The following is a 24,655-nucleotide window of genomic DNA, read 5'->3' as shown; positions in this document are numbered from 1 at the left end:
AAGTCTTGTATAGGTGTTATAATGAAGGCAACACATGATGTAAGTGTCGATATTAGCTATAATAGCCTACTATCAAATGACTTTAAAAGTCTTATATAAGTGTTGTAATGAAGGCAACACATGATGTAAGTGTCTATATTAGCTATATTAGCCTACTATCAAAATGACTTTAAAAATCTTATATAAGCGTTATAATGAAGGCAACACATGATATAAGTGTCTATATTAGCTATAATAGCCTACTAGCAAAATGACTTTAAAAATCTTTTATAAGTGTAATAATGAAGGCAACACATCATGTATGTGTCTATATTAGCTGTATTAGACTACTATTAACATTACTTTAAAAGTCTTGTATACGTGTTATAATGAAGGCAACACATGATGTAAGTGTCGATATTAGCTATAATAGCCTACTATCAAATGACTTTAAAAGTCTTATATAAGTGTTATAATGAAGGCAACACATGATGTAAGTGTCTATATTAGCTATATTAGCCTACTATCAAAATGATTTTAAAAGTCTTAAATATGTGTTATAATGAAGACAACACATGATGTAAGTGTCTATATCAGTTTTATTTGCCTACTATCAAAATTACTTTAAAAGTCTTATATGTGTTATAATGAAGGCAACACATGATGTAAGTGTTTATATTGCTACATGAGCCTACTATCAAAATGACTTTAAGTGTCTTATTTAAGCGTTATAATGAAGGCAACACATGATTTAAGTGTCTATATTAGTTATAATAGCCTACTATCAAAATTACTTTAAAAATCGTATATAAGTGTTATAATGAAGGCAACACATGATGTAAGTGTCTATATTAGCTATAATAACCTACTATCAAAATGACTTTAAAAGTCTTAAATACGTGTTGTAAGGAAGGCAACACATGATGTAAGTGTCTATATTAGCTATAATAGCATACTATCAAAATGACTATATATTTTATTTGGTGTGATGTGACCGGCTGGCTCTGTGTCGCCTCGGAAACGCTCGAGACACAAGAATTGCTTTGCAGAATGCATACTTTCTTACCTCCGCCATATAAGTTATGTTTTCGCCAGGGTTTGTTTGTGTTTGCTAGCAACATAGCTCAAACAGTTATGGACAGATTTGGATGGCATTTTTCAGAAAATGTCCCAAAAAAAAAAAAAATCCTCTCATCGACTACGAACAAACTTCACTTCCTGCTTACGTCGTTCCACATCCCCACCTCTGTGCCCCGCGCGACACAGAGGATTCTGGGAGATGTTTATTTCCAGACCCGGCCAACGTTAAAGAGCTGGAAACAACAACAAAAAAGTTCATGTTTGATACCGTCAGCCTCGTCAGACATCACATTATTATTGTGAAGACTTTGAAACGGAAATACCTACAATACCGCTACAGCCCTATGAGTATGTGCTGTTACTGCCATCTAGTGTCTACTTTTAGGTCTGTGCAGTATAAAACGAGTAAAACATCAATACTGTATTTGTTTTCCAAATGTTAATATCCTTTGGTTCTTGAGGTAACTCTTACAAGGAACACTCAGAATGCGAATAACAAACGATTCAAATCACAAGTTGAAAAAAAGTCTCACAAAATTGCACCTTTGCAGCAACTTTCTAAAAAGGCTACTGCTAATACAGAATGTTTAGGCTGCAACAGTTACAAAAAAAGCCAGCGAAATCCGGAAGGACTGACTATACGATTTAAGATCACTGCCCCAGGTCGTCTTTTCACTCCATGTTCAGCCAGGGTTCGGTGTGCCAAGTCAACACCCAGTGGGGGATCTAAACCACTGCTCGTCGCTCATTGACTACCATTAGATCTCAATGCTGCAGTATTACACTCCACGTTCTCCACTTTGCTGCAGCGGTCCCTTTCTTTTTTCTGACCTCATTCTCCTCTAAGAAAAAAGCCACAGGCTGAGAAGTAAACACTCCTCCATTATTGTTGTCTTTTATTATCATTCCAACCGAGGGATTCAATGCGGCACGTTTTTTTTTGCAGTTGCCTGAGGTATTATCTTGTAGCGGGAAACCACCAAAAGTTTATTAATCAAAGGTGTTTTACCCATCATAAAATTTGACAAGAGGCTATGTTCAAACATCCTTTTAAAAGTATTACCCCTCAGTGGAGGTATAATATCATGTTGCACCATCAGTCAATACATATGCACAACTTGATGTACAAATGAAAACCATTATATGTGACGTCACAACTTGGCACTAATGCATTTGTCATATATTCAGGTACAAACTTGCGGTTATTTAGAGTCATTTTAATGTATTTAAAATGTTCTGTCAATAGAAAAAGGTTGCTCAGATGGCACCGGCCATTGCTTGTATAGTAGACTATTTCTAGTCAGGATATGTTTTTGCTTGGGTTAGCGGTTTGTCTGTGTGTTAGTTAGCAACCTAGCTCAAATAGTTATGAACGGATTCTGATTAAACTTTTAGGAAATGTCCGGAATGGTGTACAGACCCAGTGATTACATTTCGAGGGTGATCCGGATTATTTCTACTACGTTAGCTTACATTTCATTACGAGGCTGAACTTCTTTCTGTGTGTATGCTCGTGGGCCTGCTTCCACCCACAGAGGCCTTGTTCATACTACACATCAATTTCATCCATCCATCCATCTTCTTCCGCTTATCCGAGGTCGGGTCGCGGGGGCAGCAGCCTAAGCAGGGAAGCCCAGACTTCCCTCTCCCCAGCCACTTCGTCCAGCTCTTCCTGTGGGACCCCGAGGCGTTCCCAGGCCAACCGGGAGACATAGTCTTCCCAACGTGTCCTGGGTCTTCCCCACGGCCTCCTACCGGTCGGACGTGCCCTAAACACCTCCCTAGGGAGGCGTTCGGGTGGCATCCTGCCCAGATGCCCGAACCACCTCATCTGGCTCCTCTCGATGTGGAGGAGCAGCGGCTTTACTTTGAGCTCCTCCCGGATGGCAGAGCTTCTCACCCTATCTCTAAGGGAGAGCCCCGCCACCCGGCGGAGGAAACTCATTTCGGCCGCTTGTACCCGTGATCTTGTCCTTTCGGTCATAACCCAAAGCTCATGACCATAGGTGAGGATGGGAACGTAGATCGACCGGTAAATTGAGAGCTTTGCCTTCCGGCTCAGCTCCTTCTTCACCACAACGGATCGATACAGCATCCGCATTACTGAAGACGCCGCACCGATCCGCCTGTCGATCTCACGATCCACTCTTCCCTCACTCGTGAACAAGACTCCAAGGTACTTGAACTCCTCCACTTGGGGCAAGATCTCCTCCCCAACCCGGAGATGGCACTCCACCCTTTTCCGGGCGAGAACCATGGACTCGGACTTGGAGGTGCTGATTCTCATCCCAGTCGCTTCACACTCAGCTGCGAACCGATCCAGTGAGAGCTGAAGATCCCGGCCAGATGAAGCCATCAGGACCACATCATCTGCAAAAAGCAGAGACCTAATCCTGCAGCCACCAAACCAAATCCCCTCAACGCCTTGACTGCGCCCAGAAATTCTGTCCATAAAAGTTATGAACAGAATCGGTGACAAAGGGCAGCCTTGGCGGAGTCCAACCCTCACTGGAAACGTGTCCGACTTACTACCGGCAATGCGGACCAAGCTCTGGCACTGATCATACAGGGAGCGGACTGCCACAATCAGACAGTCCGAAACCCCGTACTCTCTGAGCACTCCCCACAGGACTTCCCGAGGGACACGGTCGAATGCCTTCTCCAAGTCCACAAAACACATGTAGACTGGTTGGGCAAACTCCCATGCACCCTCAAGGACCCTGCCGAGAGTATAGAGCTGGTCCATAGTTCCACGACCAGGACGAAAACCACACTGTCCCTCCTGAATCCGAGGTTCGACTATCCGGCGTAGCCTCCTCTCCAGTACACCTGAATAGACCTTACCGGGAAGGTTGAGGAGTGTGATCCCACGATAGTTAGAACACACCCTTCGGTTCCCCTTCTTAAAGAGAGGAACCACTACCCCGGTCTGCCAGTCCAGTGGTACCGCCCCCGATGTCCACGCGATGCTGCAGAGTCTTGTCAACCAAGACAGCCCCACAGCATCCAGAGCCTTAAGGAACTCCAGGCGGATCTCATCCACCCCCGGGGCCTTGCCACCGAGGAGCTTTTTAACTACCTCAGCAACCTCAGCCCCAGAAATAGGAGAGCCCACCACAGATTCCCCAGGCACTGCTTCCTCATAGGAAGACGTGTTGGTGGGATTGAGGAGGTCTTCGAAGTATTCCCTCCACCGATCCACAACATCCGCAGTCGAGGTCAGCAGAACACCATCCTCGCCATACACGGTGTTGATAGTGCACTGCTTCCCCTTCCTGAGGCGGCGGATGGTGGTCCAGAATTGCTTCGAAGCCGTCCGGAAGTCTTTTTCCATGGCCTCACCGAACTCCTCCCATGTCCGAGTTTTTGCCTCTGCGACCGCTGAAGCCGCACACCGCTTGGCCTGTCGGTACTTGTCCGCTGCCTCAGGAGTCCTATGAGCCAAAAGAACCCGATAGGACTCCTTCTTCAGCTTGACGGCATCCCTCACCGCCGGTGTCCACCAACGGGTTCTAGGATTACCGCCACGACAAGCACCAACTACCTTGCGGCCACAGCTCCAATCAGCCGCCTCGACAATAGAGGCGCGGTACATGGTCCATTTGGACTCAATGTCCAGCACCTCCCTCGTGACATGTTCAAAGTTCTTCCGGAGGTGGGAATTGAAACTCTCTCTGACAGGAGACTCTGCCAGACGTTCCCAGCAAACCCTCACAATGCGTTTGGGCCTGCCAGGTCTGTCCGGCATCCTCCCCCACCATCGCAGCCAACTCACCACCAGGTGGTGATCGGTAGAAAGCTCCGCCCCTCTCTTCACCCGAGTGTCCAAAACATAAGGCCGCAAATCCGATGACACAACTACAAAGTCGATCATGGAACTGCGGCCTAGGGTGTCCTGGTGCCAAGTGCACATATGGGCACCCTTATGTTTGAACATGGTGTTCGTTATGGACAATCTGTGACGGGCACAAAAATCCAATAACATAACACCGCTCGGGTTCAGATCCGGGCAGCCATTCTTCCCAATCACGCCTCTCCAGGTTTCACTGTCGCTGCCAACATGAGCATTGAAGTCCCCCAGTAGAACGAGGGAATCACCCGGGGGAGCACTCTCAAGTACTCCCTCGAGTGAATCCAAAAAGGGTGGGTACTCTGAGCTGCGGTTTGGTGCGTAAGCGCAAACCACAGTCAGGACCCGTCCCCCACCCGAAGGCGAAGGGAAGCTACCCTCTCGTCCACCGGGTTGAACTCCAACGTACAGGCTCTGAGCCGGGGGAAACAAGAATTGCCACCCCAGCCCGTCGCCTCTCACTGCCGGCAACGCCAGAGTGGAAGAGAGTCCAGCCCCTCTCGAGAGAACTGGTTCCAGAGCCCTTGCTGTGCGTCGAAGTGAGACCGACTATATCTAGCCGGAACTTCTCCACCTCGCGCACTAGCTCAGGCTCCTTCCCCCCCAGCGAGGTGACGTTCCACGTCCCAAGAGCTAGCTTCTGTAGCCGAGGATCGGACCGCCAAGTGCCCTGCCCTCAGCTGCCGCCCAGCTCACATCGCACCCGACCTCTGTGACCCCTGCTATGGGTGGTGAGCCCATTGGAGGGGGGACCCACGTTGCCTCTTCGGGCTGTGCCCGGCCGGGCCCCATGGGGACAGGCCCGGCCACCAGGCGCTCGCCATCGTGCCCCACCTCCGGGCCTGGATCCAGAGGGGGGCCCCGGTGACCCGCGTCCGGGCAAGGGAGATCTGGGTTCCTTGCTTGTTTTCTTCATAGAGGTCTTCGAGCTGCTCTTTGTCTGATCCCTCACCTAGGACCAGTTTGTCTTGGGAGACCCTACCAGGGGGCATAAAGCCCCCGGACAACATAGCTCCTAGGATCATTGGGACACGCAAACTCCTCTACCACGTTAAGGTGGCAGCTCAGAGAGGAGCACATCAATTTCATTTCAATCATTTTCCGAATTTTTCTTTTCTAGATTTTAATCGGTTATGTACTCAATGTGACTGCATTCTGAATGATCGAGCCGCATCCATCTGACCATTTGTCATCAAAAATAATTATTTTCCAAAATAAAGTGTTGCAACATAAATAGTTGAAAAATTAGTAGGGATGTAACAGTGTTGTAGATACCGCGGTATTTCGGTTTCAAAGCCTCCACAATATTGTCCTGACCTGTGATGGTATCAAACAAAAACTTGGACAGTGTAGTTTTTTTTCTGGCGCTTTAGCGTTGCCTAGGTCTGAAAATAAACTACATCTTCCAGAATCCTCTGCGCAGCGGGGGCGCGCCAAGGTGGGGGCTTGGAATGTCATAAGCAGGAAGTGAAGTGTAACAAGTGTAAAACAATAATGTTTACTTTCAATGTTTACTTTATGAGAAGCAGTGTCCTCTACAGTGGACATTTCTATAGCAGTTTAAAAAAATGCTGTTTCTTCGGAAACTAACAAATATAACTTTTAATCATGTAAATACCTCACAAATTGATGTTTAACTTCGCTGGCTTCAAATATATTTTCCGTCATGACGTGACGACGCGCCGTCATGCCCGTTAAAACAAAAATGGGGGCGGGGACCGGTACTTTTTAGAGGCGGTATAGTACCAAATAGGATTCATTAGTATGGTACCGGTATACCGTACAACCCTAGTTCACACTAACCACATTTTTTTGGTAATATGAACGATTACATAAAAAGGTTGGATTTGACAAAAACAAATCAGATTGGACATACTAACCTGCGGTGTGAACGTAGCCATAAACAAAGAGAGCGGATGACCGACAAGAGGGTTCACTCTGTTTAATTCATTCGGCTGGAGTGAACCCTGTTGCAGCCCGTTTGGAAAGAAAAAATAAATTTGTATTCATCCTTTGATTGATCGTTATATATTGGCTGGCGTTTGTTTGTCTGTTTGTTGCTTAGCAAAATAGCTCAAAAAGTTATGACCGGATTTGATTAAACTCTCAGGGAATGTCCGAAATTGGACAAGGATCAATTTATTTGATTTTGGGGCTGATTTTTTTTTAAGGATTATTTGCTATTGATTGGCAGAGGTCTGCTCTCTCCAAGTGCTTTTCTTGTCATGTGTGTGACTGTTAGAGTTGGTTTTCTGTGAAAAGGAATCATGGTTTGTTGGTGGCACAGAGGAGAGGTTAGAGGGGACGAAGCTGAGGACAAAAAAGCTGAACTCGTGCCAGTAAATCAACCTTAACTGGGAAGGGGGGCTGTGTTCATGTTGTTGTATTTCTCACTCCTCTCAGTGGTAAGCGCAAGATCTATGCTTTGTGTCTTTATTATCGGTCTGTGGCCACTTTGTGGCGAGTAGGGAGCGTACATTTTGCGAGCATGTTTATGTTTGTGTGTGCATCAGTGTCACCGGAAACAACTCCATCTTATGGGCTGTCTGTTTTCTTTGCCCTGCATTAACCTGCAGCAGTAAGTAAAATGAGAAAGTGCGCGTGTATCGGTTGCCTGTCATCTTATAGTCCATGAACCCCCGGTATCTCTTTTCCACTTGCACACATGCATACAGTTGCACCACGTGTTCTTGTATGTATATCCTTCTTGAGACATAAACAAGGAAAAGTAGCATCCATATGAGGACCGGTGAACAAGTTATGACCGAATGGAAAACCATTGCTACCATTGAGAATGTCTCATTTGCACTTCTGGTGGTAAAATCTATAAAAATTAGGCTGGTCCAAAAAAGGAGGGATTTTTCAAATTGACTGTCAGTTTTAAAATTGCTCCCCGTCTGGTCAACATATGAAATAACAAGTATGTGTAAGAAATTGAAATGTGCCCCCTTTGGCCAAAATTAATTAAAAAAAATTAAAATATATATGTATATAGAGACATAGTGTAATGCGTTGAAGTAAATAATAAAAATTAAAAATCAATTACAAACAAAAAAATTCGGAAAAATAAATAATTAAAAGCTTACCTTTTTTATATGTGCATAGTATGTATATATTATTAATGTTGTAAATACAAATCTTTATATATCTAGAAAGGGTGGTCCTAAAGAGGTAGGCATTTTTCGGAGGTCTCAAGAAAGTAACAAATACAAGAATGTGTGTGTGTGTGTGCGTGTGTGTGTATTCTTGTATTTCTTCTTCTTGAGACATAAACAAGGAAAAGTACCGTCGATATGAGGACCGGTGAACAAGTTAGGACATAAATAGATATTATCGGCCGATAAATGCTTTAAAAAGTAATATCAGAAATTATCGGTATCGGTTTCAACCTCCCGATTTTCCCGGGAGACTCCCGAATTTCAGTGCCCCTCCCGAAAATCTCCCGGGGCAACCATTCTCCCGATTTCCACCCGGACAACATTATTGGGGGCGTGCCTTAAAGGCACTGCCTTTAGCGTCCTCTACAACCTGTCGTCACGTCCGCTTTTCCTCCATACAAACAGCGTGCCGGCCCAGTCACATAATATATGTGGCTTTTACACACACATAAGTGAATGCAAGGCATACTTGATCAACAGCCATACAGGTCACACTGAGGATGGCCGTATAAACAACTTACTATTACAAATATGTGCCACACTGTGAACCCATACCAAACAAGAATGACAAACACATTTCGGGAGAACATCCGCACCGTAACACAACATAAACACAACAGAACAAATACCCAGAACACCTTGCAGCACTAACTCTTCCGGGACGCTACAATATACACCCCCCGCTACCACCAACGCCCCCCCCCCCCCCCCCCCCCCAATCTTTGTTTTTATAGCTGTTGTTTTGAGGCATGTTTAAAAAAGATAAAAAATAATGCACTTTGTGAAAGTCAAAGTATAGTATTTCCCATAGTTGTAGTGGGTATCAGGATTATCTCAGGGAGAGCATGTCCCAAATTCCAAGCTGCTGTTTTGAGGCATGTTAAAAAAAAGAATGCACTTTGTGACTTCAATAATAAATATGGCAGTGCCATGTTGGCACTTTTTTCCATAACTTGAGTTGAAGTTGTTCTCTTATTTTGGAAAACCTTGTTTTTGATTGATTGATTGAAACTTTTATTAGTAGATTGCACAGTTCAGTACATATTCCGTACAATTGACCACTAAATGGTAACACCCGAATAAGTTTTTCAACTTGTTTAAGTCGGGGTCTACGTTAATCAATTCATGGTAAAGTTACATTGCACAACAAAATTAGGCATAATAATGTGTTAGTTCCACCACTATATATATCGGTATCGGTTGATATCGGAATCGGTAATTAAAAGTTGGACAATATCTGAATATCGGATATCGGCAAAAAAGCCATTATCGGACATCTCTAGACATAAATAATGGTCCCAATACGGAAAACCATTGCATTTAATAGAGAATGTCTGCACCCCTGGTGATGAAATCTATCAAAATTAGAGAGATTTTTCAAATTGATTGATTGTGTCGGTTTTAAAAGTGCTCCCCCTGTGGTCAACATATAAAATAACAACTGGGTGTAAACATTTGAAGTGCTCCCCCTCTGGCCAAAATATGTAATAACAAGTGTGTGTAAGAAAATTAATTGCGCCCTCTTTGGCCAAAATTAATTTAAAAAAATATATATATATTTTGAGTACCTTGAAGGTAGAAAAGCGCTATACAAGTATAACCCATTTGCTATTTACAGTATATAGAGACATACTGTAATAACTTGAAGTAAATAATGAAGATTAAAAACCAATTACAAACAAAAAATGAATGAATAAATAAACTAAAAGTTTAAATTTTTATATTTGCATAGTATGAATATATTATTAAGGTTGTAAATAAAAAAATGTATATATCTAGAAAGGGTGGTCCTGAAGAGGTAGGCTTTTTACGGAGGTCTCAATAAGGTAACAAATACAAGAACGTGTGTGTGTGTGTGTGTGTGTGTGTGTGTGTGTGTGTGTGTGTGTGTGTGTGTGTGTGTGTGTGTGTGTGTTATGTGCACACGAGCGTTTTCCGGCTTTATTAATCATTCATGCTGCTCACTGATTGCATGAGTGTGTGTTCTCAAGCTTGCGTGTTGGGTTAATCAGTGGGTATGAGAATGCGCCATTACAAACAGCCTTTGCAGCATGCGTGCAAGGACAACCCGAGTGTCACTGCCTGACAGAGAGCGAGAGAGATGAGAGATGGGGACAAAAAAGCAAGTGGTTGATGAAATGAGGGTAAAACCAGACGTTGGCAAGCTAAAATATAGAAAATAAGCACTTTCTCTTCCTGTAAGTACACTGTGATGATTGTATTATATATTCAGCGCAGCCTATCTGTCTGCAAGAAGCTAATTATCTGGCAAGATTCTGAGCCATCCTGATTAAAATTGGTGCCCTGGCTGTGCGCGTGTACGTGTTTGTAACTAATCGAGCAAAAAAAGAGTGAAATATGTCATAATGCGTGCGTGCCAATGTGTACATGCTGAGAGTCCCGCCTGTGGTTAGGTTACATCTCCCTGCAGCGCAGAGGAACAGTGTCTTGTTGCATCATACTGAGTCTGTTAATAACAAGCTCGACCACAAAAGGCAGTCAGTCCGACGCTCCATTTCTCATCTTCCAGCAGCCGGCGGTGATGCCGTCATGACATGTTAAGCAGGTATTGTTGTAGAACGCAGCATGTCAGGCCTCTGCATTCCCCGGGTTTTTCTTTTTTCTTTAAGTGGTTCCAAGTAAAAGTCGCAGGCGTGGAATTCCAAGTGGACTTTGTCGTATGTAGAAAAACACGTTGTCACCGCGGGGCAAGGATAATGTTTGTAAGCGGTTCAGTGAAAGATAATTATAATGCAACGACTGAGGTTGAGTAGCAGGCCTGGTGGATTTTGAGGAATAATAATAATAGTGACAATAGAAATAATCACCCATCCTTTCCCATTGGATTGTGTTATTGAATCTTAAACTATAGAAATTAATTACGCGGTTTTGAAAACACTCTTTTTTTTTAATACCGTATTTTTTGGACTATAAGGCGCACTTAAAATACTTTAATTTTCTCAAAAATCGACAGTGCACCTAATAACCCGGTGCGCCTAAAGTACGGAATAATTCTGGTTGTGCTTACCGACCTCGAAGCTGTTTTATTTGGTACATGGTGTAATGATAAGTCTGACCAGTAGATGGTAGTCACACATAAGAGATACATGTAGACTGCGATATGACGCCAGTAAACAACACCAATACTTTAAATGTTCCATTGAAAATAAAGGACATTACACACGGCACTCAAAAATCTGTCAAAATGTTTTGGTACGACTTTGAAGCCGCACCGCTTGATGGATTGTCGGCCCATTACGGCTACCATAATCAGAGATACAAGTATTACTATGGTGTGTGTATAAGGACCACAAAATGGCACCCATAAGCAGACATGTTATCTGTCGTTTTGTTTCACAATATTATGCAAAAGCAACTTTTCTTACCTTCTGGTACCTGCTGATGTGTATTTGAGATCTGCATAAGTCCTGAAAATTTGCGCACATCCGCCACTGTAGTCCGTGCCTACACCATAGCTTCTTCTTTTTCACTATCTTCTTGTTATGGGGCATTTATTCTCTGCTGTTGCCATTTCTAATATAAAGTAGCGTAAAGTTCTAACTTACATCTCGCCATTAAAGCATTAAAACATACCGGTGTAGTGAGTTTACATTATTCACCGATGGAACTTTAGTTATTAGAGTTCCGGTCGGACGGTTTTTCACGGGACACATTTCCGGCGTTGTTGCACTAGTGAGCCACGGATGCGGAGATGCTGCTCCGTTGTTGATTGAAGTAAAGTCTGAATGTCATTAAAACAGTTAGCTCCATCTTTTGACATTTCTTCCACTCCCGTCCTTGCACGCTACACCGCTACAACAAAGATGACGGGGAGTAGACGCTGTCAAAGGTGAGCCACGTAAATAAGACCGCCCACAAAACGGCGCATCCTGAAGCAACTGTCAGAAAGCGCCTTGAAGATGATCTGTAAAACATAATCTATGCAACATTTTGACCAAGGAACCACCATTAAATGTTATGTAGACCACAAGGAAATGTTTTAAATTTTGAAAAAAAAATCACAATATGACTCCTTTAGTGCGCCCTATGGTCCAGAAAATACGGTACTTGGAATAGGAAACCTTTTCTTTCTTTCTTTTTTTTATAACCCTTATAACACATATTGCAGAAACAATTAAGTGGGCTATCAATTCCTAGCATTTCTGATGGACCATTGACATCCATGCTGCTCCTGTATGACCAAGATTTTGATTATTACGAATATTGACGACTGATACTTAGGTACCGTTCACATTTGAACCGATACGGTACCAATTTCCGGTACTTGAATCTATACCAGTTCTTAACGATACCAGTCTTAGTTACTTTTGTGTGTGTTAATGAATGTTGATTGTTTGATGATAAAATTTTATTTTTGATTTAAAATTTTAAAAATGAGCTGATTATAATACCTGTGCTGTTCAGTTTTAATAGCTGGTTTTTTTTAGTACATTTGAGTCTCATTTACAATGCAGTTGCCCTTCCAAGACATTAAAGGGGAACATTATCACAATTTCAGAATGGTTAAAGCCATTAAAAATCAGTTCCCAGTGGCTTATTATATTTTTCAAGTTTTTTTCAAAATTTTACCCATCACGCAATATCCCTAAAAAAAGCTTCAAAGTGCCTGATTTTAACTACCCGTCCATTTTCCTGTGACGTCACATAGTGAAGCCAACACAAACAAACATGGCGGAAAGAACAGCAAGCTATAGCGACATTAGCTCGGATTCAGACTCGGATTTCAGCGGCTTAAGCGATTCAACAGATTACGAATGTATTGAAACGGATGGTTGTAGTGTGGAGGCAGGTAGCGAAAACGAAATTGAAGAAAAAACTGAAGCTATTGAGCCATATCGGTTTGAACCGTATGCAAGCAAAACCGACGAAAACGACACGACAGCCAGCGACACGGGAGAAAGCGAGGACGAATTCGGCGATCGCCTTCTAACCAACGAATGGTATGTGTTTGTTTGGCATTAAAGGAAACTAACAACTATGAACTAGGTTTACAGCATATTAAATACATTTGGCAACAACATGCACTTTGAGAGTGCAGACAGCCCAATTTTCATCAATTAATATATTCTGGAGACATACCCTCATCCGCGCTCTTTTCCTGAAAGCTGATCTGTCCAGTTTTGGAGTTGATGTCAGCAGGCCAGGGAAGCTAGGGTCGATAGGGGGTTTAGCTCGCTCGTCTGCGGGAACAAACTGCCGCCATTGCTTGCCGCGCTACCAAGGCCCTTTGTCCCTGAATTGCTCACACACTCCGGCAGATTCAATGGGGGTCTGGCGGCAGATTTCTTTGACTTTATCGTTGGAAATGCATCTGCTTTGAGTGTCGTAGGATATCCACACATTCTTGCCATCTCTGTCGTAGCATAGCTTTCGTCGGTAAAGTGTGCGGAACAAACGTCCAATTTCTTGCCACTTTCGTATCTTTGGGCCACTGGTGCAACTTGAATCCGTCCCTGTTCGTGTTGTTACACCCTCCGACAACACACCGACGAGGCATGATGTCTCCAAGGTACGGAAAACAGTCGAAAAAACGGAAAATAACAGAGCTGATTTGACTCGGTGTTTGAGAAAATGGCGGATTGCTTCCCGATGTGACGTCACGTTGTGACGTCATCGCTCCGAGAGCGAATAATAGAAAGGCGTTTAATTCGCCAAAATTCACCCATTTAGAGTTCGGAAATCGATTAAAAAAATATATGGTCTTTTTTCTGCAACATCAAGGTATATATTGACGCTTACATAGGTCTGGTGATAATGTTCCCCTTTAAGATGGCAGTACTGTGTATGACAGGTTTATTCAACTGACGGCCCACAGGCTGCACCAAAGCTTTTAATTTGGCCTGCTGAACATCACCCAAATAGGCTTGATAAAACCATTCAAACTAGGGTTGCTCATGTATGCAGTACTTCAGGAGAAGATGGCGCTATCGACCCCTAAAAAAATTAAAATAAATCGCGGCAATCTGATTTTTAACAAAGTATGAATGTATTGAAATTGCTGACTTTGTCATGTCTTTTTTATTCGATGTCGTGTTGTGTTTTGGCTGAGTGACTATGGCGATCAAAGCTTGTGTAATACATGTAGCGCTGAATTTGACTAGTACAGGTCGATAACGCTACACTTTAGATTTATTTGGGTTGAGCCACCAGTGTGCTATGTTTGCTGTGGATGTTGTTAAATTTCTATATGAATACATATCTGTAGTTAATTGTGTGAATGTATTAATACTTATTTTATTTATGGAAAATACACAATGGACGTTATACTTTTGTAATGTTTACTTTATGTTTATAATTTCAGTCTAATACACCTAAATAAAGGAGAAAGTGTGAAGAAATAAAACTGAGAAAGAAAAATAATTCAAAATAGGGAACATCAATCATCAACAAAACTTCTGGAGCTTCTGTTTCTTCATGCAGTTAACAATCTGTCTAGCTGCACACGCTGTAAACAAACAGCAAGGGCAGAATAATGAATTCATCGACAGTGCAGTGTGGAAGCCGATGTGTTTACTTTGCAATTAAGTAAACGTAGTCTCAAAGGAATATAATCTGCACAGGAACTTTCTGACAAAACATCCACATTTCGATGTCCGGCTCCTGAGCACTTGGGCTCTTGAAACTGTAGCCCTCTTCATTACGTAGTTGAATAGCCCTGATGTAGGCTGTCTATCGTATGTTGTCTAACTAGGACGTAATTTTTTGTCCAGGAGGCTGAATGTGTTATGTTCCGCCCTACTACGTGTTTATACTGTAAGTATTGTGCTTATTACACACCAGCTGTTAGAGTGTAATATTCATCTGAGTTGTAGTTATCATTATCACATTTGGAGGTGTTGAAATGGCCATGTAAAATCGTTAATGCTAATAGTAGCCTTTCAAGGTCAAATCCAATGTAAATTAGCATCAAGCTAGCACATTTTTGAAGAGTGGAGCCTTACTTTATGTTCAAGCATTTTTTACCACATACTTGCTTTGTTAGTGTTGAAAATGGCAACATTACTTAGAGGGACTTTGGTTAAGTCCACCCTGAATGGTGCTTGAGTGATTGTCTCCTTGAGCAGGTGTTTAGTCTGCAACCAGATGGGACGCCACAAAGGTGTCGAAGTATTGCACCGTTTGATTTTAAATGTATCGATACCCGGTAGTACCGACAGAATTCCGTCAGTGCCTATAAAAGTACCGAATTCGATACCGATCCCCACTGGTACTATATTATCGTGCTATCGCTGTCTTTGGGAATTTTAATTCAAGACAAGCGTCCTTAGTTGAAAGATCTTCTCTGGGTGATGTATACCCAATGCCCTTACCTTTGTAGGAGAGACATTCAGCTGAGTGAGAAGTGTGTAAGACGGTTTGAAGGATATTGTATGTTTTGTAAATCAATAAAAAAAACAGAACTGTCAATGTTTAAATAACCTTGTAACTTTCCTTAACATACAAGTATAAAAGAAGGTTAACCACTGCAAAATGTAAAAACAACCTAACGCGACCTTTGACTTTGACAACAAATAATGACGTGCATTGTGAAGCTGCACATTATGCAAACAAAGTGTGGTGATGGATAATTGCTTTCCACGTTGTAATAGTTGAAGTTATGTATGTTGTGAAGTGACCTGCGGTGAGGTTCATGGCTGGTGAGGCACTGACTTTATCACAGTCAGATTTACAAACATATGAACCCTAAAGAGTATCTTATTCACCATTTGATTGGCAGCAGTTAACGAGTTATGTTTAAAAGCTCATACCAGCATTCTTCCCTGCTTGGCACTCAGCATCAAGGGTTGGAATTGGGGGTTAAATCACCAAAAATGATTCCCGGGCGCGGCGCCGCTGATGCCCACTGCTCCCCTCACCTCCCAGGGGGTGATCAAGGGGATGGGTCAAATGCAGAGGACAAATTTCACCACACCTAGTGTGTGTGTGACAATCATTGGTACTTTAACTTAACTTTAACTTTACACATACAAACTGTAGCACACAAAAAAGCACATTTAATTAAAAAAAAACGTTATTATGGTCTTACCTTTACTTATAAATGAAGTCCATGCGCCGCTCCTTTTGAACAAAAGCATCGATAACTTGTTTATAGAAGTCTTCCTTATCTTTCTTCAGTTTTAAAAGTCTCTCTGTCTCGATGGAGATCTTCCTTTAAGTATTACCTCCTGCTTCGATTGAAAGTCCAGTTTGGAAAACTGTTTTATTTTAGATATGTAATCCTCCATGTTAATAGTCCAGGCAAGAGGAAAAAACAAACGATCGCTGCTAACTGTTGCTGCTTGTTGTCACTTCTTCTGCAGCCGAGTAGTCGCAAGAATGATCTCTGGGATCACTACCGCCCTCTACCACCAGGAGGCGGGATTACTGCGAGCCTCACACAGTGCGTCTTCGCAGCAGTTTTATGATTGCTCAGCACAAGAAATACGCTACACACATACAGTTGTTGACAAAATACACTGTACATTATATACCTCAGCTAGCTAAACTATGGAAATGTATAATATAGTTCATATAGCAATACGGTCTCACTGCACAGCAGGCCAGCAGTTAGCCGGGTCATTGCGCAATCCATGGTGAGGCTCAACTCAGTGACGTGCCTCAACTGGCTGCTGACTCACCGCAAGTCTCTTCTCAGTATTTGAACGGCAAATGTGAAAATCTAAAACTGGTGAAGTTAAATGGAAAATAACTTTATAGTATAATCACTGGATACATATAACAATTTAATTATTTATTTTTCTTTTTACATTTTTTTTCTTTCCATGATGGCACATGAGGCCCCGCCTCACCTGCCTCCCCTGACTGCATGTCACTGATGTTGTGTATATGGCATGACAAACAATACTAGGCTTAATTCAAATTCCCATTTCCCGCACGCCTAAATGTGGTTGTTCATTATTTTCTGTTAACAAAACGAAATCAATTTGTCTTATGTGTTGAACAGTAAAACTGTCTTAAACCGCCTGCCTCCCTCTCTGCCTTCATTAAACATAACGAACGTCAGTAAACAGCTGGTTTTTGAGTTGTTTTTCTTTAAGGAAACAGTAAGAATGTTGTAGTTAATTTAGTGGCAAGCAACGCGAACAAGGCTTGAATTGGTGAGGTTTTTTTTTTGTTTAGTTTGTTTGTGTTAGGAAATGTTGTACCATAATGGGGAAGCACGGTGAAACAGGGGTTAGTGAATGTGCCTCACAATACGAAGGTCCTGGGTTCGATCCCCAGACTCGGGGTCTTTCTGTGTGGAGTTTGCATGTTCTCCCCGTAACTGCGTGGGTTCCCTCCGGGTACTCCGGCTTCCTCCCACCTCCAAAAACATGCACCTGGGGATAGGTTGATTGGCAACACTAAATGGTCCCGAGTGTGTGAATGTGAGTGTGAATGTTGTCTGTCTATCTGTGTTGGCCCTGCGATGAGGTGGCGACTTGTCCAGGGTGTACCCCGCCTTCCGCCTGAATGCAGCTGAGATAGGCTCCAGCACCCTCCGCGACCCCGAAAGGGACAAGCCGTAGGAAATGGATGGATGGATGGATGTACCATAACATTTTTAGTGGCGCTAACATTGTTGTTAATTCAGCACCCAACAACATCAGGGGGTTGCTCAAACGCCGTTATTACCCGTCTCTCTGGTGCTCTGGGTCAGACGAGACATAGCCTGCAGTCGTCCGATTTCAAGACATAGTTGCGGGTAATTGATGACAAAGAGAGTAATTGTTATTCTTAAACGAATGACAAAAAATTGGACTCCAGCTTTATCTTTCTCATGCGGGACAAATGGTCAGGTGCCTGACAACAACCTATAACAAATATGCATTTTGATTGATTGATTGAAACTTTTATTAGTAGATTGCACAGTACAGTACATATTCCGTACAATTGACCACTGAATGGTAACACCCGAATACGTTTTTCAACTTGTTTAAGTCAGGGTCCACGTTAATCAATTCATGGTTATTAATTCTATTTGTAACGTTTGAATACGACTACTCAGTCTATGTTATTCTCAAAACAGAGACATTTTTTTTACAAATTAATCAATGGAGTTGGCATAAACAATGTTGAGAACTTATTGTATTACAGTAGGTCCTGACATTGAGCAACTCAATCATGACGTTGAAATAACATGCTTTTTGACAACGTTTAATCAATGTGGGGTTCTGACGTTGATTTTACCATTGAATTTTGGTCATTTCCCAACCACAATTCTACAACTCAAATACATTTTGTAATACAAATATGCTTTATTAATTTTATTTAAAACATTTAAATATGACTACTCAGTCTATGTGATTCTCAAAACAGAACAAATTTACAAATCAATCAATGGAGTTGGGATTTTTATTAATGATTAATGCTTCCCAGCAGGCACAAGACATTGAAACAACGTTGAGAACTTGTTGAATTAGGTCCTGACCTTGAGCAACTCAATCATAACGTTGAAACGTTGACAACATTTAATCAATGTTGACTTCTGACATTGATTTGAACATTGAATTTTGGTCATTTCCCAACCACAATTCTACAACACAAATACAATGTTGAAACAACATGCTTTTTGACAACGTTTATTCGTTGTCAGGTTGTGAGGTTGATTTGAACATTACATTTTGGTCATTTCCCAACCACAATTCTACAACACAAATACAACATTGAAACAACATGCTTTTTGACAACGTTTATTCATTGTCAGGTTGTGAGGTTGATTTGACCTTTGAAATGTTGTCATTTCCCAACCAACAATGTGGATCCAACGTTGGACGTTGTCTCAATTTACTAATACAACTATTTTGCAACGTTGCTGCGAAGTCAGTTTTAAAAGACATGTATGTATAATCAACGTTGTATTAGGGTTGTACGGTGCTAGTATAGTATCGCGGTACTAATGAATCAAAAAGGTTCTATAATCTGTTTGAAAAGTACCGGTCCCCGGGCATGACAGCGCGTCGTCATGTAATGACATTGCTGGTTTTAAGAGCAGAGGAGCATGTTCGGCAGCGCACAATCACAGAGTACTTACAAGCAGACACAGTGTGTAGACAGAAAAGGGAGAACGAACGCATTTTGGCTTAAAAACTAACGATAATGGTGAAGTTATAACACTGAAACGCCCTCAGGAAGAGGTGCTTTAAGACATGGCCTGCTAACTAGCAGCGAACATCCATCCGCAGTCGGCAGTGTTTTAGCTATTTTTAAATCAGTAATCCTTGTCTCCATGGCGAGGAAAATAAAGTGAGTTTCTTACAAGTATCATCCCTGCAGGACGAGGAATAGCTAAACATGCTTCACTACACACCGTAGGAGGATACAATAGCTCACCGCTAACAGCAAGGTAGCACCCCTTGCCATGGGTGGATCTACACCTGACAGCCACTGTAATGATACCAAGCACAATAGCGTATCTAGTTGATACTACTATGATTACATCAATATTTTTTATCGTCACAATTTTTTTTTATCCCTTTTTAAAAAATGTATATTATGTTTAAAAACTCAGGAACTACGTCCCTGGACACATGATAACTTTGAATATGACCAATGTATGATCCTGTAACTACTTGGAGACTTTGTTTGCTTACTTACTAATAAAAGACAAATTGTCTTGTAGGTTTACTATTTTATTTAAGGACAAAATTGTTCTTCGATTGCAATAAGAAACATATGTTTAATGTACCGTAAGATTTTTTGTTAGAATAAAGCCAATAAAGCCATTTTTGTGGTCCCCTTTATTTAGAAAAGTATCGAAAGGTATCGAAAAGTATCGAAATACCTTTTGGTACCGGTACCAAAATATTGGTATTGGGACAACCCTACGTTGTATCAACGTCTTGTGCCTGCTGGGTTATATCGTTATTTGACTTTAAACAATCTTTGATTTATAGTCTGTCGCTTCAATTGATTGTTTAAAGGCCTACTGAAATGCGATTTTCTTATTTAAACGGGGATAGCAGGTCCATTCTATGTGTCATACTTGATCATTTCGCGATAATGCCATATTTTTGCTGAAAATATTTAGTAGAGAACATCGACGATAAAGTTCGCAACTTTTGGTCGCTGATAAAAAAGCCTTGCCTCTACCGGAAGTAGCAGACGAGTAGCGTGACGTCACAGGTTGTGGAGCTCCTCACATCTGCACATTGTTTACAATCATGGCCACCAGCAGCGAGAGCGATTCGGACCGAGAAAGCGACGATTTCCCCATTAATTTGAGCGAGGATGAAAGATTTGTGGATGAGGAAAGTGAGAGTGAAGGACTAGAGGGCAGTGGGAGCAATTCAGTTAGGGAAGATGCTGTGAGAGGCGGGTGGGACCTGATATTCAGCTGGGAATGACTAAAACAGTAAATAAACACAAGACATATATATACTCTATTAGCCACAACACAACCAGGCTTATATTCAGTGTTGGGACTAACGCGTTACAAAGTAACGCGTTACTGTAACGCCGTTAGATTCGGCGGTAACTAGTAATCTAACGCGTTATTTTTTTATATTCAGTAATTCAGTTACCGTTACTACATGATGCGTTACTGCGTTATTTTACGTTACTTTTTTTGTAGTATAAAGTGTGTTTTATCGCAGGGCTACTGTGTCATCGTTCTGATTCTTCTTGTGTCACAAGCCGGAGAAGAGAGAGAGACACGCGCTCTGTGTGTGAGTGTGAGTGTGAGTGTGTGGAGGGGGGAGGGGGGCGTGTCTGATCATGGCGGAGCCAGAAGTCGAGTTTGCTAACATGGAAATATTTTCACTACTTTTCTTTTGTCGAGTACAAAGAAAATAACAATTTAGTTAAATGTAAATTGTGCTTTGGATCAAAGATCCCATCTACTGCCCAAAACAGCAATTCAAATCTGCTGAAACAAGCTACATAGCAACATGCTTCGACGAAGCTAGTAAAGAGAGACAGAGACTCCAATGACACTTCACCACGTAAGGATTAACTCTGCCTCTGCTCATCTTTCAGAACTCTGAAACACACTCTGTCAATCATAAAGAGGGATGCTAGTGGGCCAGGCCAATCTTTCCTTATCTCTAAACTAAAACTGGGGAAATGTGTAGAGTGTTCTGGGCTTCAGACATGATTTTGTGTCAGAATTTCTTGAGGAAAAAATGCCTGGTTAGACTTTGTGTATGTAGTGTGTGCCTTTCTTGCTTTACAGCTATGCTGTTATTATGCTGTTTGTTACTTATGTATGTTATGTTGCAGCTATTTAAAATAGTTTTGTCAATTTGTTCTGGCCAGAAACAAATTGGCCTTTGTAACATATCTTTGTCTTTGTGTGTTGTATGTCGACCACATTGCTTAGCAGAGTTCAGTGATACAAATGCATGTCAAGTTGATCAACAGATTGTATTATTCTCCAGTGCAATAACAGTACTGAAATAAAGGCTAAAAGGGCATTAATTGGAGCTTTAAAAAAATAATAAGAAAAAAAGAAGTAACTAAATAGTTACTTTTCACAGTAACGCATTACTTTTTGGTGTAAGTAACTGAGTTAGTAACTGAGTTACTTTTGAAATGAAGTAACTAGTAACTATAACTAGTTACTGTTTTTCAGTAACTAACCCAACACTGCTTATATTTAATATGCCACAAATGAATACCGCATAACAAACACCTCCCCCCTCCCGTCCATATAACCCGCCAATACAACTCAAACACCTGCACAACACACTCAATCCCACAGCCCAAAGTACCGTTCACCTCCCCAAAGTTCATACAGCACATATATTTCCCCAAAGTCCCCAAAGTTACGTACGTGACATGTACATAGCGGCACGCACGTACGGGCAAGCGATCAAATGTTTGGAAGCCACAGCTACATGCGTACTCACGGTACCGTGTCTGCGTATCCAACTCAAAGTCCTCCTGGTAAGAGTTTCTGTTGTCCCAGTTCTCCAAAGGCCAATGGTAAAGCTTGACTGTCATCTTTCGGGAATGTAAACAATGAAACACCGCCTGTGTTTGTGTTGCTGCATGCCGGCCGCAATACACCGCTTTCCACCTACAGCTTTCTTCTTTGCTGTCTCCATTGCTCATTGAACAAATTGCAAAAGATTCACCAACACAGATGTCCAGAATACTGTGGAATTTTGCGATGAAAACAGACGACTTAATAGCTGGCCACCATGCTGTCCCAAAATGTCCTCTACAATCCGTGACGTCACGCGCAGACGTCATCATACTGAGACGTTTTCAGCAGGATATTTCGCGCGAAATTTAAAATTGCACTTTAGTAAGCTAACCCGGCCGTATTGGCGTGTGTTGCAATGTTAAGATTTCATCATTGATGTATAAACTATCAGACTGCGTGGTCGGTAGTAGTGGGTTTCAGTAGGCCTTTAATGAGGGCAAGTAAAAAAAAAAATCTATGAAATCTGGACTGCATGGAGTGCCGGGAACTTTAAACATGCAGACTTAGTTTCCGCACGGCCGCTGTAGTGGAGCGCACATCAGAGGTGTAGGTCCGATCTGTGTGTGTGTTAACGCAAGTGGTGCAATTTCAATGCTGATGATGTGCATTTATTAGAACAAAAGAATGAAGGTTGAGACAAGTTGAATTGTTTTACCTAAAATATGCATTGAGGTTATAAATTGTGTTTAGTCCGATTAATTGAAGAAACTAATTGATGGATTACTCCATTACTAAAATAATTGATAGCTGCAGCCCTGATATTGACCGCCACCCCCTACCCTGACACCTCACTGCACCCCGCACCCCCATCCACACAGCATTTAAAACATTTAAAACTAAATGCCTGGATGGAAACTAACTTTAACAAAACATGATTCTGTGGCGGTAGCAAAAAGAACAATATAAAAAAGAACCAATTGGAGTTAGTTCTGTGTAGACAAGTGAAAGGGCATACAAGGACACCGCCAACTTCCACTACTGTGTTTTATACACTGTGTCTGCACTCACACACCCCTACCGCCCCCTCCTCGCTCCCCCCAGCTATCGCAGCATGCAACATCCTTGCCACAGGAATTTAATTGCTCTGTAAACAAGCCTTTTGTTTGGCTCTGCACTGTTTGCTCGTGCGCACAAGCTGTATTAAAAGTCTCAGTCAGACCTGCAGTGAAGGGAGAAGAATCTCAGAGCACAACAAATCAATGACACGTTCTGTGCTGACAAAAATATGTACACATAAAAATGGGAACTGAGTGGCATTACCTCACTTCGTGGCCATATATTGGGAACACAGGAAATTGTTACTGTTTAATGGTCCTTTATCGTTATCATACCTTTTGTAATCATCATGTCTTCTGATTATAATAACCCTTCATTGTTTCTTTTCTCTGTCATTCACAGACGTACGAGCGCCAGTTCCGGTCTGTTCAAGGAGGCCTGTTGCAACTACTGGGAGATCCCTCTCCACCTAAACACCAGCCTCGCAACACTCCACTCCCCGCACCCACTCTTTCCCTCGTACAACCGATACAACACACCCCCACGCAACAGTTCCAACACGCTTCTCAGCACCAAGGCAGTCCCGACTGGATCGCGTTCAGAGCACCTTCTGCTTCTCAAGCCAACCCTGCGGATTCCGAGCCAGCCGCACAACAGGCGGGGGCCAGTAGGAGCTCTTTGATGGATTCGAACGCACCTTTCTCAAGAACTGTGACTCAAAGCCACTCACCTCAAAGATCCTTGACTCCAGACCTGCAGTTACCAGTTGTTACAGATGCCAGTATTCTCAACTTGACCTCTCTCAGCAGGTGCGGTCCATTTCTCCCACTTTTCCTGGATATTTCATCTCGGCACAAAATGGCAATGAGGAATTGATGAGTCCAGGCGCAAAAACAGATATCTCCATTTTCCTTGTTTTGAGTAAACCGACGTTTTTTCATAACACAGCCATCCTGCTGATGTGGGTTCCAGCTAGGGTTGTACGGTATACCGGTATTAGTATAGTACCGCGATACTAATGAATCATTTTCGGTATACCGTCTCTGAAACGTACCGGTCCCTCGTTTTTAAAAATGTATATTATGTTTATAAACTCAGAAAATACGTCCCTGGACACATGAGGACTTTGAATATGACCAATGTATGATCCTGTAACTACTTGGTATCGGATTGATACCCAAATTTGTGGTATCATCCAAAACTAAAAAAGTATCAAACAACAGAAGAATAAATTATTATTACATTTTAACAGAAGTGTAGACAGAACATGTTAAAAGAGAAAGTAAGCAGATATTAACTGTAAATGAACAAGTAGATAAATAATTAATTACTTGTCCTTAATAACGTTGTCAAAATAATGGAATGATAAATGACACAATATGTTACCGCATACGTCAGCCGACTAATTAGGAGCCTTTGTTTGTTTACTTACTACTAAAAGACAAGTTGTCTAGTATGTTCACTATTTTATTTAAGGACTTAACTGCAATAAGAAACATAAGTTTAATGTACCCTAAGATTTTTTGTTAAAATAAAGCCAATAATGCTATTTTTTTGTGGTCCCCTTTATTTAGAAAAATTATTTTAGGACTGGTACTGGCACCAAAATATTACTATCGTTACAACACTAGTTCCAACTGAACCGTATCTAAAAACCAAAAT

General features: G+C 42.0%; 1 protein-coding gene across 2 annotated transcripts in view; it reads left to right on the top strand.

The window, feature by feature from the left end:
• setbp1 (SET binding protein 1) overlaps positions 1-24,655 on the top strand; it is a 127,021-nt gene that overhangs the window by 84,393 nt on the left and 17,973 nt on the right. For both annotated transcript variants that reach the window (XM_061986480.1, XM_061986481.1), the window contains exon 3: positions 23,396-23,802. In XM_061986480.1, coding sequence (XP_061842464.1) covers positions 23,396-23,802 — 407 coding nt within the window. The remainder of the gene's footprint in view (positions 1-23,395; positions 23,803-24,655) is intronic.

This window comes from Nerophis lumbriciformis, linkage group LG12, assembly GCF_033978685.3.
Source record: "Nerophis lumbriciformis linkage group LG12, RoL_Nlum_v2.1, whole genome shotgun sequence".
Taxonomy (NCBI): Eukaryota; Metazoa; Chordata; class Actinopteri; order Syngnathiformes; family Syngnathidae; genus Nerophis; species Nerophis lumbriciformis.
Note: the sequence above shows the minus strand (reverse complement) of the source record. Positions and strands in the feature narration are given on the sequence as shown.